Below are 17,049 nucleotides of genomic sequence, written 5' to 3'. Positions count from 1 at the left end.
CTTTGTTTCTATCCTCGGGCTGACTTTACAAAGCCTCTGTAAACACTGGTTAAACAGAATTGAATTGCATTAAAAGCCTAGAAATTTTTATGTTGAATTATATTGTGACTAGTGATTGTGTTTTGCTTTTGAGATTCCTAAATATTCAAAGTATTCTAAATGTCTTGTCTCTTGTCACCTCATAGACAAATATTTTCCTGATTCCTTCTATGTCAATCTCTTTGGGTAATATACATATTGTCAAAAATTGAAAAAGGGGAATAAAATTGTGCACAAAAGTAAATTCAGCTCTTCAGGTCTTCCTTTAGAGAAATACCCAGGAGCTATTTACTTTAAATAGGAATGTAAACTCTCAAATGCAAATCAGAAAAAACAGATTCCAAGAAGCTCTGAAAACTTATTTAGCTTCCATAAACTTGCTTTTCCTTGACCAGGGAGGGGGACTAACCTGTTTGTAGGCATAGTGCAAAAAATGGACATTGACATTACTGCAAATGCCTAATACAGCACCTAATACTCAAAATAAAATCAACAAACAAACAAAAAAAGGTAGCTTCCATTCCTTCCTATTATGCAGGAGAATTCTAGTGTCTGTGCCTTCTAAGTGGTACGTGGTGTGGTGCAGCTAGCAGGGTTATAGACATTTAGAAATCACAGCAACCTGGATGGGTACCTTAGTTGGTTGGCGCCTCTTCCTGTGCACCAAAAGGTTGCAGGTTCTATTCCCACTCAGGGCACACACTAAGGTGGTGGGTTTGATCCCCAGTCAGGCTGAGTATTAGAGGCAACAGATCAATGTTTCTCTCTCACATCAATGTTTCCCTCTTTCTCCCTTCCTCTATCTCTAAAATCAAACATATCCTCGGGTGAGGATTGAGAAAAGAAAGAAACAAAAAAAAGGGGAAATAAAATACACTTTGTGCCTTTTTGTGATGATCAAAAGATAAAAAAGTGTGGGGATGTGTGAGTGAAAGAAAGCAAAACAAAAAGTGTCATATATGTCATTAGGCTAACGTAGTGATGTTATGTGCATTTTCTAAGTAAAGGTGGGTTAGAACCAATTGATTAAAGAAGATTATTTTCACTATTGAAAAACTGATTTTAAAAAAAACCAGAATATGGAACAGATTTAATATATATTATACTTTAACCTAAGTGTGGTGCATGGCATTTATCCCTGGTATATTTCTGTCTACTTTTTTAAATTCTTGATAATAAGCCAGAAACTCTTCTAGTGCATTGCATTTTAATCTCATAAAATTTCACAGCACTCCTGCACCATACGTCTCTTCCAAATCTGGACCATAATTCTTAAACTTTCGGAAAACAAGTATAAGCTTAATGTAAGAAATTACCTTATTAAAAAAAAAATACAAAAGAAACAAAACAAAACAAAGAAAACATAGGAGCTGACCAGCAGTAGCCAAGGGTATGTTTTAAGCCTGAGCTCCTGGAACCTGAGGGCACACAGCAGAGGCTTGGGGAGAAGGTATTACTACACCAAGTAGGAGATCAGACAGCCCTACAGTTTCTTCCAGCCCTGAAACACTCCAACAACCACAGGTCACCTCTGCGTCTTTAAGGGATTGACATGGGAAGCAAGGCCAAGGCAGAGTTGTTTGGAAAACTGACCTGTGGATCATCTTCTGAGATTTATTGTCTGCTTTCCTCCTGCTGCCCCACTAGGTTCCTTCAGATCCTTCCATCAAACTCTTCCTCCAGTGTTTTTTTCTCAACAGTAATAGTCAAGTAATATGTTTAGCCACCCTTATGATCAGTGAATTTGACTACATGACATTATCTCCCTAAATCTTAAACAGTTCTTTTATTAAAAAAATGTTAAAGAGTGTGGATCATCCCTCATCCCTGCCTGCTTCAGAGAAAGAAAAATAAAGTACTTGGCACAGCGCCAGACACAGAGCAGTGCTGATTGCTTTCTAACTCTTTAAAAACAAAGCAAATAAAATGTATTACCTAAAATGCATGTTTCTGGCATGCATCTGTGCTTGGCCTCAAAAAAAACACATGTTTGCACACAACACATGCATTTTTCCTTCATGTATTCTGAATGATATTCCAGCACTCGCAGCCACGTTCAAACAGACTCGTTCAACATTTTATAATTTCTATAACATTCGCTCCATTTGGTCAACCCCTAGCCCTGTGCAGTGGGCAGGGCAAGGGTGAGTAATCTCAGATAACAGAAGAAGTCAGAAAACAGAGAGTTTAGAGGGAAGGGGGTCCCCTGGTCTCAGTGTTAATGGGTGGCAGAACCCAGGATCCCAACTCACCAGCAGGCAGCATTCTTAGGTTACCACCATTTTCATGGATTATTTGGCTCTATTTTGACCTACGATATACTAATTATATCTCATGTAGTTTAAATATTTCATGCATAGTATATTTTCCATGTATTTTACATATTTTTGTTTGATTATATATTTTTCTTGAATAGGGAAGAGCCCTATAAATATGATCAACTTTGGGAAGAATAAAATGCTTAAATGCTGCAAAATGATACTTCATCAGTCCAAACTGTGTAAGATGTACATAGATGCAAACTGTGCAAAGGAGGTCATGTGTTCAAAACCTTGGGGTCTCTCTGCTGTTTTCAGGGAAATATATAGGTCTTGTGCTCCCCTCTATCCCCAGGGCTGAGAACAATGCCTGGCACCTAGTAGGCCATCCCTAAATATTTGTGGAATGAATAAATAAAAAGTTTTGAGACCTATTGCCCAGTTACTTCTGTGGGTAAGCCTGAGTATAGAAAGGATTTGTTTTTTAAAGCTGGCAACCCCTGCAATTACCCCAGTGAATGAAAAAAAAATGCCATGATGAGCTATGGACATCCCTGTTCGCATTGCACTGGGGATGCCAAAAATGACTAACAGGAGCCTCAAAATTCATCACGTGAACTCACGTCCCCCGAAGATCCATTCCTGAGGGTTTATTTCAAAGGAACGTCTCCCCTGGGACCAGAGGACTCTCTCCCACTCAGGGAAATAAGGATGGATATGGCAGCCATGGAGCTCAGGGCTTTTCCTCTTCCCAGGCCATTAAAATGCAAATTGGGACAGGAGAGAGAGCTGCAGGCAGATCTGCCTGGTCCTAGCCTGGTGGAGGCAGCACTCACATCCATCCGTGGTCCGCACCTCCATGTGCACCAGGTCCGCCTCCTTATCCAATCCGGCCACCGACCTGGGGAAGGAAAGAGACAGAAGCTCAGTGACCACAGGATGGCAGAGGACACGCGGGAAGCACTCAGGGTGATTACTGGGAATGCCATTTTTCTCAAGAGGCCCTGTCCTGCACCATCGGGACCCACAGAACAAGGCCATTAGTGGGCCCCAGCCACTGCCTCTAGTAGCTGCCACCTGTAATGGTCACAACACATGAGTCCTAGAGTGTTGTCCTGGAGAGACTTGGCGACTCTCAAAAAACATCAAAAAGTACAGAATCCAAAGTAAATGCTGGTCTAAATCTCTGTCCTGACCCTTTTTCACCACCTTGCACCTTCTAAGAGGTTGTTTCTCCCCCACTGTCTTCCATGTCCCCCATCTTTCCACACCCGATGACTTCCACCACACCCTCCTTCTCTGCCCTCCCACGGAGATGTGCTATTCCCTTCCCATTCTGTCCCCTGAGGGAGGCGGATTAGCCTCAGCCCTGGCTGTTTACTTCAAGGCACTCTTGCCCTCCTGAGAGATCTGATCTGCCTCCCTTCCTCCTGCCGTGCAAACAGTATTTGGTGACAAACATTCCAAATCTGCCCTGACAGGGACAAAATTCTCCTGATGATCAGAGAGGGAAACCTTACAGGTCTATTGCCAATAGCCAGGAGAAGGAAGGATGAGAGTCCTTACAGATTCTTCCTCCCGGGCCTCACCTTCCACAGGTAAAGCTCAGTCAGGGTCTCCTGCATGACATATCCTGGCCAGAGTGCAAGACTCAGAAAACCCGCTAAAAAAAGGCAACACAGACATTAAAGCACTCATGACTAAGGAAATCACATAATCCACTCTCTCTGCCAAGCTCTTACTCAGAGTCTGTGTACTCTTATTTTAAATATCATTCTGAGATTGGTTTCCTGGTTTTTCAGTCTTTAACAGGTAAGAAGCAGCAAGTTAGAAAGAAAACATGGAATTTAAAATGGTGAGAATCAGCCCCGCCTGTGTGGCTCAGTGATTGAGCGTCGACCCAGGAACCAAGAGGTCACAGTTCAATTCCCAGTCAGGGAATTTGCCTGGGTTGCCGGGCTTGATCCCCAGTAGGTGGCAAGCAGGAAGCAGCCAATTGATGATGTTTCTCTTTCATAGGTGTTTCTTATCTCTCTAGCCTTCTCCCTTCCTCTCTCTCTAAAAATCAATACGACATTATTTTACTAGTAAATGATGAAAATCAATAGCTGATACCTAGAAAGAGAAATAGAAACCTATGAAAAACAGACCTAAGATTTCAAAACCCAGTCTTCCACACCATAAATCTCTACACTTCTTAATGGCCCTAAGGTCATCACTGTATTATAGCATCAGTATCTAAAATCTATGCTGAGGGACTGAAGGCACAGAAAACAGAAAGCCAGGGGATAAGGGTACCAGTGTCCTCTGTTTAGGAGACTAGGGTTACAAGTGATGTATGTTAGGAAAAATGAAATAATTTTTGTTAAAATAAAGTAATTAGGTTTTAAATGGTTAAACTTCAGTTACTTAACAAATTCATTCATATAAAATACCTCTTTTTCAAAAAAAGTTGAATAAATGGTGTCTTACTCTAATGCCTTATTTTTTTCCCAATGATCATTAATAAACTTTTCATTTTGCCTCACCTCATTTGATCCCAAGGGTAAACACATAAGGTAAAGACAGCAGGTATCATTAGTTATATGTGAAGGAATGGGAAACTGAAACACAGAAATTGATGTTTATCTAAGGTGACACAGGGACCAGGCCAGAATTAGAGAGACTTACTGACTTCTCAGTCAAGAGCTGTTCCTGTCCTTCTCACCTCTTCTCTCTTTTGCTTGCAATGTTCTTTCTATCTAACCATCCCTTGCCCCCTTTCTCCTCCAGCTACCTCTCACCCTTCCTTCAAGATCATGCGGCATCACCCCTCCAGCAGCCCTTCCATCTCTCATCCCACTGCTTTATCCTCCTCACCTTGGTGGTCCCCAAACCTGGCTGCTCATGACAGCCAAGGAGGAAGCTTTGACATAACAGGATGCCTGGGCCTCTCCCCAGACCCATGAAGTCAAAATATTTGCAGATAAGATGAAAGCATCACTATTTTTTAAATCTCCCAGGTGATTTCCTTGCACAGCCCAGTTTGAGAACCAATGTTGTGTATGGCTCAATGGCATCACTCACATAATTGCACCTCGTTGTCTTCCCTACTTGGATGTAAACTTTAAAGAAGTAGGATTCTGTTGGTTTAACTTTAAATCCTTGGCCCCTATGTAACTAGTATATGTTAGGTGCTATTGGATTAATAAACAGCCCAATCTATCCATGCTGATGCCAAAATTTCAGTGTGACACTCAATTGAGACCAGACACACAAAAGGCAGAGGGCAGGCACCATAAGAGACTACATGGGCATCTTTCCTGTCCCACCGCCTCCCTGTTTCTTTATAAATAAGTTGGTATTCTCAGGATTAGAGGTGTCTTGGGTATTATTTTTCTATCTTCTCCCAAGGTCAATGGTAGGGTAGCATGTACCAATTGAAATCATAATGGCAAAATTTTGCTGTGATGATCAAGTACTATGCTCTATAACTAAAGAAGAAAAGTCCTTGCCTCTTAGCTGCTTAAAACAAGATAAACGCCACCAATAAAATAAGCACTAAAACTGTTCCCTTCTCCAGGATTGCTTACTTCCTTCCATCCACCTAAAACCTACGTATTGTTGGACACCTAGGTTGCTTCTATATCTTGGCTATTGTAAACAGTGCTGCAATGGTCATAGGGGTGCATATGTATTTTCAAATGATTGTTTTTGATCTTTGAATAAATACTCAGAAGTGGAATTGTTGGGTCCTATAGTAGTTCTATTTTTAATTTTTTGAGGACCTTCCATATATCTTCCATAGTGTTGCACTAGTTCACAATCCCATCAACAGTACATGAGGGTTCCCTTTCCTCCACATCCTCACAAGCACTTGTTTGTTGCCTTTTTGACAATAGCCATTCTGATGTGTGTGAGGTGATAGCACATTGTGGTTTTGATTTGCATTTCTTTGATGATTAGTGATGTTGAGCATCTTTTATTTGTCTGTTCGCCATCTGTATGTCTTTTTTAAACGTCTATTCAGGTCCTCTGCCCATTTATTTTTATTAGATTGTGTTTTGATGTTGAGTTGTAGGAGTTATTTATATGTTTGGATATTAATCCCTTATTAAAGATATAATTTGCAAATATCTTCTTCCATTCAGTAGATTGCCTATTCATTTTGCTGACTGTTTTCTTCACTATACAAAAGCTTTTTAGTTTGATGTAGTCCCTTTTGTTTATTTTTGCTTTTGTTGCATTTGCCCAGGAAGTCATATCCAAAATAATACTGCCAAGACTGACATTAGAATTCACTGCCCTATGTTTTAATATAAGAGTTTCATGGTTCCAGGTCTTACATTCAAGTCTTTAATCCACTTGAGATTATTTTTGTATATGATATAAGAAAGTAGTCTAATGCCCCTTATTTTTATGTGTCTGTCTATTATTTGTAACACCATTTATTAAAGAGACTGTCTTTTACCCATTGTGTATTATTGCCCTTTTGGTCATAGATTAATTGACCGTAAAAGCATGGGTTTATTTCTAGGCTCTCTATTCTGTTCCATTGATCTATGTGTCTGTTTTTGTGCCAGTAGCAGACTGCTTTGATTCCTATATTTTGTAGCACACTTTGAAATCATGGAACATGGTACTGCCAATCTTGTTCTTCTTTTTCAGTATTGTTTAGCTAGTTGGGATCTTTTGTAGCTCCAATTTTCACACTGTTTATCACCTAAGACTATAGCTTACCTTTGTTTGTGAGAGTGTTTGTATATTTATTTGTTTAAATAGAATAGAATCATTCTTATTAATATACTACTCATCAGAGACTCATTATCTTTTCTCAATATTTACTACCACACACAGCTCAATATTAGGCACACTGACAGATCAGATAATAGGGATAAGAGTATCCCTGTGGTTCTGATAACCAAACTGTCTCCAGACATTGCTAACCATCCCCTAGGGGCAAAATTGTCCCCAGATGAGAACTACTATCTTAGCTGGACACATTTATTGGATGCCTGGACTCTGCGCCTCCTGTAGTAGCAAGGCAGGACAGATAAGCATGCAGTGATTTCTCCCTCCCTCACCCTCTCGTAACACTGCTGACTACTGCTATTCTGGACCACACATCTCACCAGGACACTGTCTGATATGCATCAAGTAGAATCAATCGTGTCCCTAACGTTAAATCCCCAACAAGTTCCCATTCTAAAAATCTAATGTAAGAAAAAGTGCACACAGATACAGAAAGCAATGAAATATAAGTTGTAAGAGATAAGTGTGTAGAAATGTTTGGAAAAGTGCATATGGTAATAACGATAAATGCTAATGGGTGTTGAGACCATTCACATGTCAGTCAGTGTGTTTATTGTTTGATAAGTACTTTCTTAATTAACCCTCCAAATGAGACTTTAAGGAAGGTACCATTCATGTAATTTTCATCCTCAATAAAATGGGAGATAATAAGAGAAATTAAACTTACATGATAATAATAATTCATAGATATTGAGTGTGTTGTGTCAGCCAGTTTCAAATGTAAATGCTAATCTAATTCAACCTTCACATCAATATTATAAGTAAGAATCATTCTTTTTCCATATTTTAAAAGGGCACAATTAAGCATTGAGAGCTTAAGCAATTGTTGAAAGTCATACAACTAAAAAGCAGCAAAATTAAGGCTCAAACAAGGCAGGTGGCTTTGAGCCAGAGTTTAACCTCCCTGTAAGCTGCCTCTCCTGGCTAGTGAGAGGAGGGATGGGGTTTGAACCCAGCCATTCCTCCCAGAGCCAAGGATCATAACCATCATGTCCCATTGCCTCCTCTCTCCCCGCCCACCATGTAAGTCCTTTTAGGAAATATAAATGTATTCTGTATACCTGTTCAATATCTCTGAAAATTTTGGTTCTAAAATAAATGAACTGAGAACAAATGACTCATATTGGTGATAATCAGATAGAAAGAAAAAATGTTGGGAATAGAAAAATATGGTTGGGCCAATAGGAGAGCAATAATAAATGCAGATTTTTGAAGAAGCCTCAAAAAAATAAACACAGTTGAGAAAAGGAAACTTGGGGTTTGAGTTTAACTCTTTTTTGTAATATATTTTATTGATTATTTTACAGAGAGGAAGGGAGAGGGATAGAGAGTTAGAAACATCGATGAGAGAGAAACATCAATCAGCTGCCTCCTGCACACTCCCTACTGGGTATATGCTCGCAACCAAGCTACATGCCCTTGACCGGAATCAAACCTGGGACCCTGGAGTCCGCAGGCTGATGCTCTATACACTGACCAAATCAATTAGGGCAAGGGTTTAACTCTTCTGTAGGTCTAAGAGACCGGAATGAGCTGAGACACGGGTAAGAGAAACCAGGAGACTCCCATGAGTACAGGTAGGCGACGAGAGGCATGCCTGCTCAGAAAGGCCAGGTAGGTTAATATTTGCCACTGACACCCTTTCCATAGCAAGCATCCAAGTCCCTTCTCATTTCTAGGACCTAAGTGGTGCCAAATTGGACGGCAGGGCCAGCAACAGTATCCAGCACTGAATCAGCCATGAGATGAAACAAGCTCCCTGTGCTTAATGTCTGCAACAAAGTAAAGCTAAATTTGCAAGTATCCTATTGAAGTTAGATGGAAGGAAACTTCCAGAAAGTTTCAAGAAAGCACTAAATTTAAAAAATTGTAACCGTATGCATTATTTCTAATGCAAAATGAAAAGCAGTGCCTTTGTTTGGATATGTTGCATTCTTGGTTTTAATTAACCATAAAACAGAATAATTGAACAAAAATAGAGTTCAAGTACATCAAGAATGGGTATGAATCTATGAAAGCCACTGTGAATATTTAAAAATTCCTCAATGGTGAATTCTCTTGTCATAAAGTTTTTCTAAAACCAAATGTAATTAGGGAAAACCAGTCTTTTCCAGTGGATCTTTCCATTCTTTCTCAAGAAGGGAAGCAGGATAACCCCGCTTTGTGCAAACTCCTTTCACATTTTGAACATAAATATCAATAATTGTTTAGTTTACACATCTGTAAATAGGAATATCATAATACCTACTTCATAATGTTATGGGGATTAAATGAACTAAGTAGTAAACTCTTAGAACAGTGCCTGGCAGAAAGCATTATTATATTTGAGCTATTATTATTATTCATTTGAAGAGCAGATAGATTCATCTGCTTTCCCGCCTGCCTTCTTCCCTCCCTCAGACCTCAGTTCTGCATTTGTTGAATCTTAATAATTATAGCATTCTTCTAGGCACTGGACACAGAAAGTTCCAGCTACTGTGAAGCTCAGTTTAGGCACATCCCCCGCCCCTCCATGTTGATTACACATCATAAATCCAGAACCAACTCTTGATAAGCGTTAATATAATGCTCTGTTCTCCTCACCAATATCATAATCAGTATACTGGATTGCAATTGCCTTTTTTTTTTTTTCTTTTACCTGTGGGATATATAATCTTTGACCTCACGGGCTTTTGCTGGATCTTTATGTCAACATTGCCACCACGGTGCTTAGCATTTGATAGATTATCAACAAATATTTGTAGAATGAATGATTATAACACTTTCATCTACTCAGACAAACTTCATAAGGCCCCGTGTAAGCCTTGAGCTCACCCGTGGGTCTCAAAGACAAACCTTCCTTATGCTCAGAAGAGATCTCATTTTCCTACCTGTGCACCAGGCAGTGTTTATCATGCGCACTCGCTCAACTGGTGCTGCAAAGGGGGGGAGCGGAGGGGAGGTATTTATAACAGTTAATAAGCCCAACATCAGTGCATAAGAATCATGTGAAACTGAGACGAAGGGTGGTGATTATTCTCCAGAATTAGAAAATAATTTTGCCTTCTGCCTTCTGAGCCAGGACCAAGGACACGGGAAACAACAACAAATAAGGAGCCAGAGCCAAACCTCCAGGGAGACACTGAAACCAGCTCCTAGAACCATCCACTCACAGATGTTGCTGCGGAAAGTGCAGATGTTACTGATGGAAGTACCTGAAAAAGGTCAAGTGGCTTTCAAGTTTATTTTTAGCAACTGAGTGCTCTGTTCAAACACAGTCTCCAAGTCCTACGATAAATTAAGTCACAGGGAACTTATCAGGACCCCTTAACGGCTCAGCCACACACAGTAGTGCCCGAGGAGCTGGATGCAGCGGCCTTTGAAACATTCTGATCTCGCCAACCTCTTCATTTCATAGATCAGAAAACTGAGCGTCACACAGTTATCCAAAGACACACACCTAGTTTGTGCTGCATGGCCCTAGAATCCAATTTGAACCTCAGCCCATGTTCTTCAGGACATACTTACTGCCATGAAGAAGAGGCAGGGCTAAACTGTGCTTTCTCTCCTTGTGGATGTGAATCCCATAAGGAAAACTTTCCCAGCAATAAGAAAATGGACCTTGGCATAAGCATGAGGCAGTATCAAGCGTAAAACATAGATAAGGTCAATGTACAAATGCGTTATGAACTGATTAGCTAGACACTTACATTACAAAATAATCTCATCTCAATATATTTATCCACTTCACACACAAATATCAGCCCCTCCCCCTGCTTTATGTCTTTGCTCAGGTTGTCTCCCTACCTGCAATATTTCTTCTGTCCCACCCTGCATATTCCCTGGTTATGGCTCAGCTCAATACCTACTTTCCATGAAAGCTTCTGACCCCAACTGACTATTATACTCCCTTGGGAAACTTTCTAAAAACATTGAATATCAATGCACAGGCCCTACTCTCAGAAGTCCTGGTTTAATCTGTCTGGAGCAACAATCTTCTCACATTTTAGTAGCATCTGAATCTCCTTGTTAAAACACAGATGCTGAACTCCACTCTCAAAGTTTCTAATTGGGAGAAGAGGGGGTTTAGAGGGCCAAAGAATTTGTAATCTTAGCAAATACATAGATGATATGATCAAGATAGTCAGGGATCACATTCTGAGGACCTCTAGCTCAGAGTCTAGTCCAGCAATCAATAGCTTTTAGATGCTCCTGGGTGATAAGAATGTGTGGTCAGAGTTGAGAATCACTCATTAGAGCCTGAAACACAACCTCCATAATCTCAAACTAAAATAGCCCTTCCTTTTTATGTACTTGCAGGGTAGTTCAGAGTATGAATTCTGTAATCAGACTCTCTGAGTTAGCATCTCAGGTCCATCACTCACTAACTGTGGGATCACAGTCGAGTCACTGAACCTCTCTAAGCCTCAATCTTCTCATCGGCACAATAAGGAGATAATAAAAGCACGCTTCTTATTGTTTTTATGAAAACTAAATGAACTATATAAATGCATGTAAAACATTTTGAAGACAGAGAGCCATGTATTAACACTTGGCACTTTATCACGCTTACTATATTAAGAGCTCACATTATCTAAAGTGCAACTATATTTATTGAGTACCTAATGTACCAAAATCTTTGCTATCAATTTAATATATTACCTCACTTAATCCTTAAAACAACTTTTGAGATAGGCAGTATCTTGTGTTTTGTTTTGTTTTTTAAATGAGAAAATGGAAATTTTGAGATAACAAATTGCATAACCAGAGTAAGAAAGAGCTAGAGCCTGTATTCAAATATCGTCTATCTTACCCATCCACCTGAAATATTTCTCATTCTTGATTAGATTAGTCTTAAAGACAGGCTCTAGATCTGATTGAATTATGTTTTACACTAGTGCCTAGCACTGTGCCTTGCTCTACATTTATTAAATATCTGTTGAGTAGATGAATAAATACACAAGTGAGAATACTAATAACCCCAGCAGTATGTTTAAGATAAATGTTGAAAACAGCTCTATATTATGGTGAAACAGATTTCATTCATTTAATTAATCTCTAGGCAATTAAGGGAACAAAGTCTTCATTTTACATTGTTATGCCTCTGTTTTTTCCATTTATCCTCCAAGCAATATTGGATCTGTCAAACACACAGTCAGCTGTGATTTGCTTGACAAATGTGATCGTCCAATGAAAATGCTAAGGCAGCAAAAACTCAGGGACCTCATTCAGTTCAAAAGCACATGACTCCTCTAGTGGGCATCTTGGGAGCTTTCTGCCCAAATCACAATCCCCTGCCTCTATCAACTGCTGGCTCCTCTAGATCCACAGACCCGTAGGACAGACCCCCATGGCCATGTCAGTATTACATGGTCCTGTCCCTTGTCTGAAGCACATTAGACCAGGGCTAGAATCCCATGTCAAACTGGGTCAACACTATTAGTTCCCCAAACTTTAGGACCGGTTTGAGAAACTGTAGCATGAGACTTGGAGCACCTTTAACTGTTCTGCCAGAAACAAGAGAGAAGCAAAGATAAGAGACAGAAAGTGAATACTCTGTGAGATTCAGGGATAGGGTCCTATCTGAGATCTAAATGCATGTCTTCCCTGAATTATTCTCTCCCCCCCCCCCCTAATTACGCTAGCTCAAGTTATTTACTGTTTCTTGCAACCAGAGAGTCATTACCAATACCCTCCCCCAAAAGTTGCTCATCCATGCCCAGAGCCTTCTCCTGACTCCTGGATCAGCTCCTGTCCTTTCAGCATTCAGGTTCTCCAGGCAAAGTAAAAGGACCATTGACTAGTAGATCAGTGTCTTTCAAACTATGGGCTATGTGTACAGAGGAATTTCATATCATGGTCTAACTTTATTGTGTGACTCTTGGGAAGTAGGTATCATTGTTTCCTTTCCACAGATGATCAAACTCAGGTCACAGAGGTCACTAAGGATCATCCAGCAGAGCTGGGGCTTCTGCCAGGCTCCGCTGACTCTGAGCTCCGAGCTCTCAAGGCTCCGGTTTCCACGGCTGCCTCTCAGATAAGCCACAAGGCCACATGTAATTAGATGCAAGATCATGTGGTACCGACTGAAGTGCTGGAGGAATTCAGAGAGTTAATTAAAAAAAGGCAGAGGGCATTAAGGAGACAGCTTGGGAGGATGTTTTGTGGAAGTTTTAGAGAGGGAAGAGAGAGAGACCAGGTGTATTTATAGACTAATAATGTGCAGAAGGGGGTGGGGGGAGGAAATGTGCCTCCTCCGGCAATTCTCATCAAGTTAATAGATGTTGCCAATTACTGTGGTAAGATTTTTAATTGTATCTTAGCGCTAAAGAGAATAAAATCAGAATTTCCTAGTCTTTGCTTTGGAACTGTTAGGAGCAGACATTCTAGTGTATTATATCGTGTGGACATATTGCCCAGGGTCTATGCAGACAGCCCATGTCACAGGAAAGGCTCATCACAGCTTTCCAGCCCTATCTGGGGTTTAAGGGAGTAGGTGGGAAAAGGGCATCTGCTTTATGAGTCCATGTGCATAAGTGGGTAGGGCAGGCAATAGGCAAATGTGTGAGGGACTAGGTGATAATCTCATGGAGACCACCTGGAGAAGATGGTCCCCAAGGATAGTGTATATCTAATATGTGTGCACTTTTTTATGGTGGGCTACACCCTGTGACATAATGCTTTGTGTGTGCGGCATTATTATTATTATTTTAATCCTCACCCAAGGATATTTTTCCATTGATTTTTTAAAAATTTCTTTTAGAGAGTGTACAAGAGAGGGAAAGACAGAGAGAAATATTAATGTGAGAGAAACACATCAATTTTGTTGCCTCCTGCATGAGCCCCAGCCAGGGCCGGGAAACTGCAACCAAGGTACGTGCCCTTGACCAGAACTGAACCCATGACCCTTCGTTCCGCAGGCCTACGCTCTATTCACTGAGCTAAACCAGCTAGGGCATGCGTGTGACCTTATTGAATACTCATATAATTAATGTAATTATTAGAATAATACCTGCCTCCCCTGTAGATTATAACTTTCTTGAAGGGAGGGGCCCTTTCTTGCCTCACCCATTACAGTAACTCCACTTCCCAACACAAAGCTGGCACTCCATTATGCTGTTGAACGAATGATCAAAACTCCTACACAGGAGGTACAGTTTTTGTCTGTTTCCCGAACAAGGAGCTATAGGCTCAGAGGAGCTAAGTGGCTTGAGGAAGTCACCACCACCAAAGTGAAAGCTTTTGGATTCGAACCCAGGTCAGATGGACTCAGCCTGGCGCACGTCCTGTGAGGCACCATGGAGAGGGAGGGAGGAAGGTGAGAAAATGACCAACATGTGTCAACCAGCTGCTCGGTGCCAGTCACCTTATTTCTTCATAGCATATAACCCTAAGAAGAAGCCTACAATTCATGTATCACCCAGAAATTGAAAATGCAGGGATGGAAGTCCTAAGAATATAAGTGACTTGCTCAAGATTCCCAAGGCAGCAACGAAAAATAGGGAGAATTCAAATGTTTCCATAACATCCACAGAGCTTCCCTTCACTTCATGGATCCCAGAGAGTGAAACCACATAGCTCAATTTATGTCCTGAAAACACAGGGCATTGAGAGAAAGAAATAAAAGCATATGGTTTCCTATTCCTTCAAACAATTCCTTAGGGACAGCTTGGGGACACATCGTGATACAGATACATCTTCTCTGATGACCGCTCTCATCCCTGACACCAGCACCCCTTTCAATATTTTCTCTCTGACTTCTAGATTCAGTGGCCTCATGCTTCTCACCCTCCTGCCCCAGGACCCAAGATAGTTATCCACTTAGGCATGTCCTTCCTGGATAATATTCTAGGATGTAAGATCAACCACCAACAGCCCATGGGTATGCCCAGGCCCTTAGCCAACAGCAGCCAAAGGAAGCTAATTGAGTCAGTGAAAAGACCCCCTTTTCTATTAAGTGAAGACATCTTGGGAGGGGCAGCAGGGTAAACCAACGTGAACCAGTTATGCAGCAGATCCTCACATAACATTGTTTTGTTCAATGTCATTTCATTATCATATCGATTATGAACTTCACTCTTGTGTTTATCAATTAGCCTATGGTGAAATGTATTTCATTATCTGTCATTTTGCTATAAATCACAGAACCCATGGACGATGTTAAGTGAAGACTTACTATGCATATACCAGTCATTGAATATGTCCTGTCCAGCATTATTCTCTAAGCAGAAGATACATGAATATTTGCTTTGTCTAAGCCTGGAGGGGATTACAGTCTAAGTGCACACAGACATGCAAACACCCCCAAGATCTCCGTGTCTAGGATCTGCACAGAGAGCTCCTGGCACAAGCTGCAAAGTTCTCAATTCATAATAAGAAACCTGGCTGATCTGAGGATCCATCGGACATTTTCAATTCAAATTCAGCACTGGTCCTTTCTTACCTCTTCCTCCTTCTCACATCAGCCTTGTTCAGTACATTTTACTATGACACAGTGACAAAGGGGGTAAAACATGTACAGTGCAACTCAGAGATGTTAGTTCATATCCCAGCCCCACCACCCACCAGCTAAGTGACCCTGACATGCACCTGACCTCTCTGAGACTCAGAATCCTCATCTCTGAAAAGGAAATAAGAACATACCTCAAAGTGTTGTTGTAAGAATTACACCAGACAATAGCATGGTACTCCTTTGAGTATGATGTTGGCTGTAGGTTTGCCATATAAGGCTTTTATTTTGTTGAGGTATGATCCCTCTATTCCCATTTTGCTGAGGGTTTTTATAAAGAAAGGGTGTTGGATTTTGTCAAATACTTTTACTACATTAATTGATATGACTATGTGATTTTTATCTCTCAATTTATTTATGTGATGTATCACATTTATTGATTTGTGGATATTGTACCATCCTTGTGTCCCCGGGATAAATCCTACACCCCTATGTTCATAGCAGCACAATTTACCATAGCTAAGATTTGGAAACAGCCTAAGTGCCCATAAGCAGATGAGTGGATTAAAAAACTGTGGTATATCTACACAATGGAATACTATGCTGCGGTAAAAAAGAAGGAATTCTTACCATTTGCAACAGCATGGATGGAACTGGAGAGCATTATGCTAAGTGAAATAAGCCAGTCAGAGAAAGATAAATATCGCATAATCTCACTCATTTATGGAATATAATAAACAACACAAACTGATGAACAAAAACAGATCCAGAGATAAGAGAAGCATCAATCAGATGCTCAATCCTCAGAGGAAAGGTAGGGGAGGGTGGAGGTAAGGGGGAGAGATCAACCAAAGGACTTGTATGCATGCATATAAGCCTAATCAATGGACACAGACACCAGGGGGGTGAGGGCATGAGTAAGGGGGAGAGTGGGGGGATAAGGACACATATGTAATACCTTAATCAATAAAGAAAAAATTAAAAAACATAGCATGGCATGCCTAGCATAAGTTTCTGAATACTCAACACATGTTAGCCATTCATGTTTCTGGTCTCAATGGATCAGTCTTTGACCCCTACTACTGTCATAAGCCCCCATTCCCGCATTTTACCTGCATAGATACAGCTGTAGGCACACCTCCTGGCTAAAAGGAGAAACAGATAAAATAATTGCCAGATCCTATTCCAGGTAGAGATGTTTAATCTACCTCCCCCCGCAAAAAAAAGATTTATCCTAGCCCCAGCAAATTGCAGAGGCAGCATGAGAAAAACCCTAAGCCCTAGAAAACTGATTCCAAGATAAATATGTACATTCAGAGCAGCAGCATCCTCTGCGATGTTACTCACACCTGCAGCCATCAGCCCGGAGAAGGACTGCCCAGGGGAAGAGCAAGGAGCCAGACCCTCTGGGACAATTAAAATTAAACTGAACCAGACACTCTGGAATCCCCTCCTGGGAATCATTCCGCCTAGTCCAGGGCTGGGGCAACATCACTTAATAGGCCCTTTTTCATCTTTAATTTCTCTGATTCA

The 17,049-nt window shown here is 40.8% G+C and overlaps 1 protein-coding gene across 1 annotated transcript in view; it reads right to left on the bottom strand.

Annotated features, from left to right (window-relative positions):
- SORCS3 (sortilin related VPS10 domain containing receptor 3) overlaps positions 1-17,049 on the bottom strand; it is a 529,174-nt gene that overhangs the window by 138,195 nt on the left and 373,930 nt on the right. The window contains exon 6 of the mRNA XM_008144282.3: positions 3,134-3,198. Within this exon, the coding sequence (XP_008142504.2) occupies positions 3,134-3,198 (65 nt within the window). The remainder of the gene's footprint in view (positions 1-3,133; positions 3,199-17,049) is intronic.

This window comes from Eptesicus fuscus, chromosome 17, assembly GCF_027574615.1.
Source record: "Eptesicus fuscus isolate TK198812 chromosome 17, DD_ASM_mEF_20220401, whole genome shotgun sequence".
NCBI lineage: Eukaryota > Metazoa > Chordata > Mammalia > Chiroptera > Vespertilionidae > Eptesicus > Eptesicus fuscus.
The sequence above is the reverse complement of the archived record's forward strand: the minus strand, read 5'-3'. Positions and strand labels throughout refer to the sequence as shown.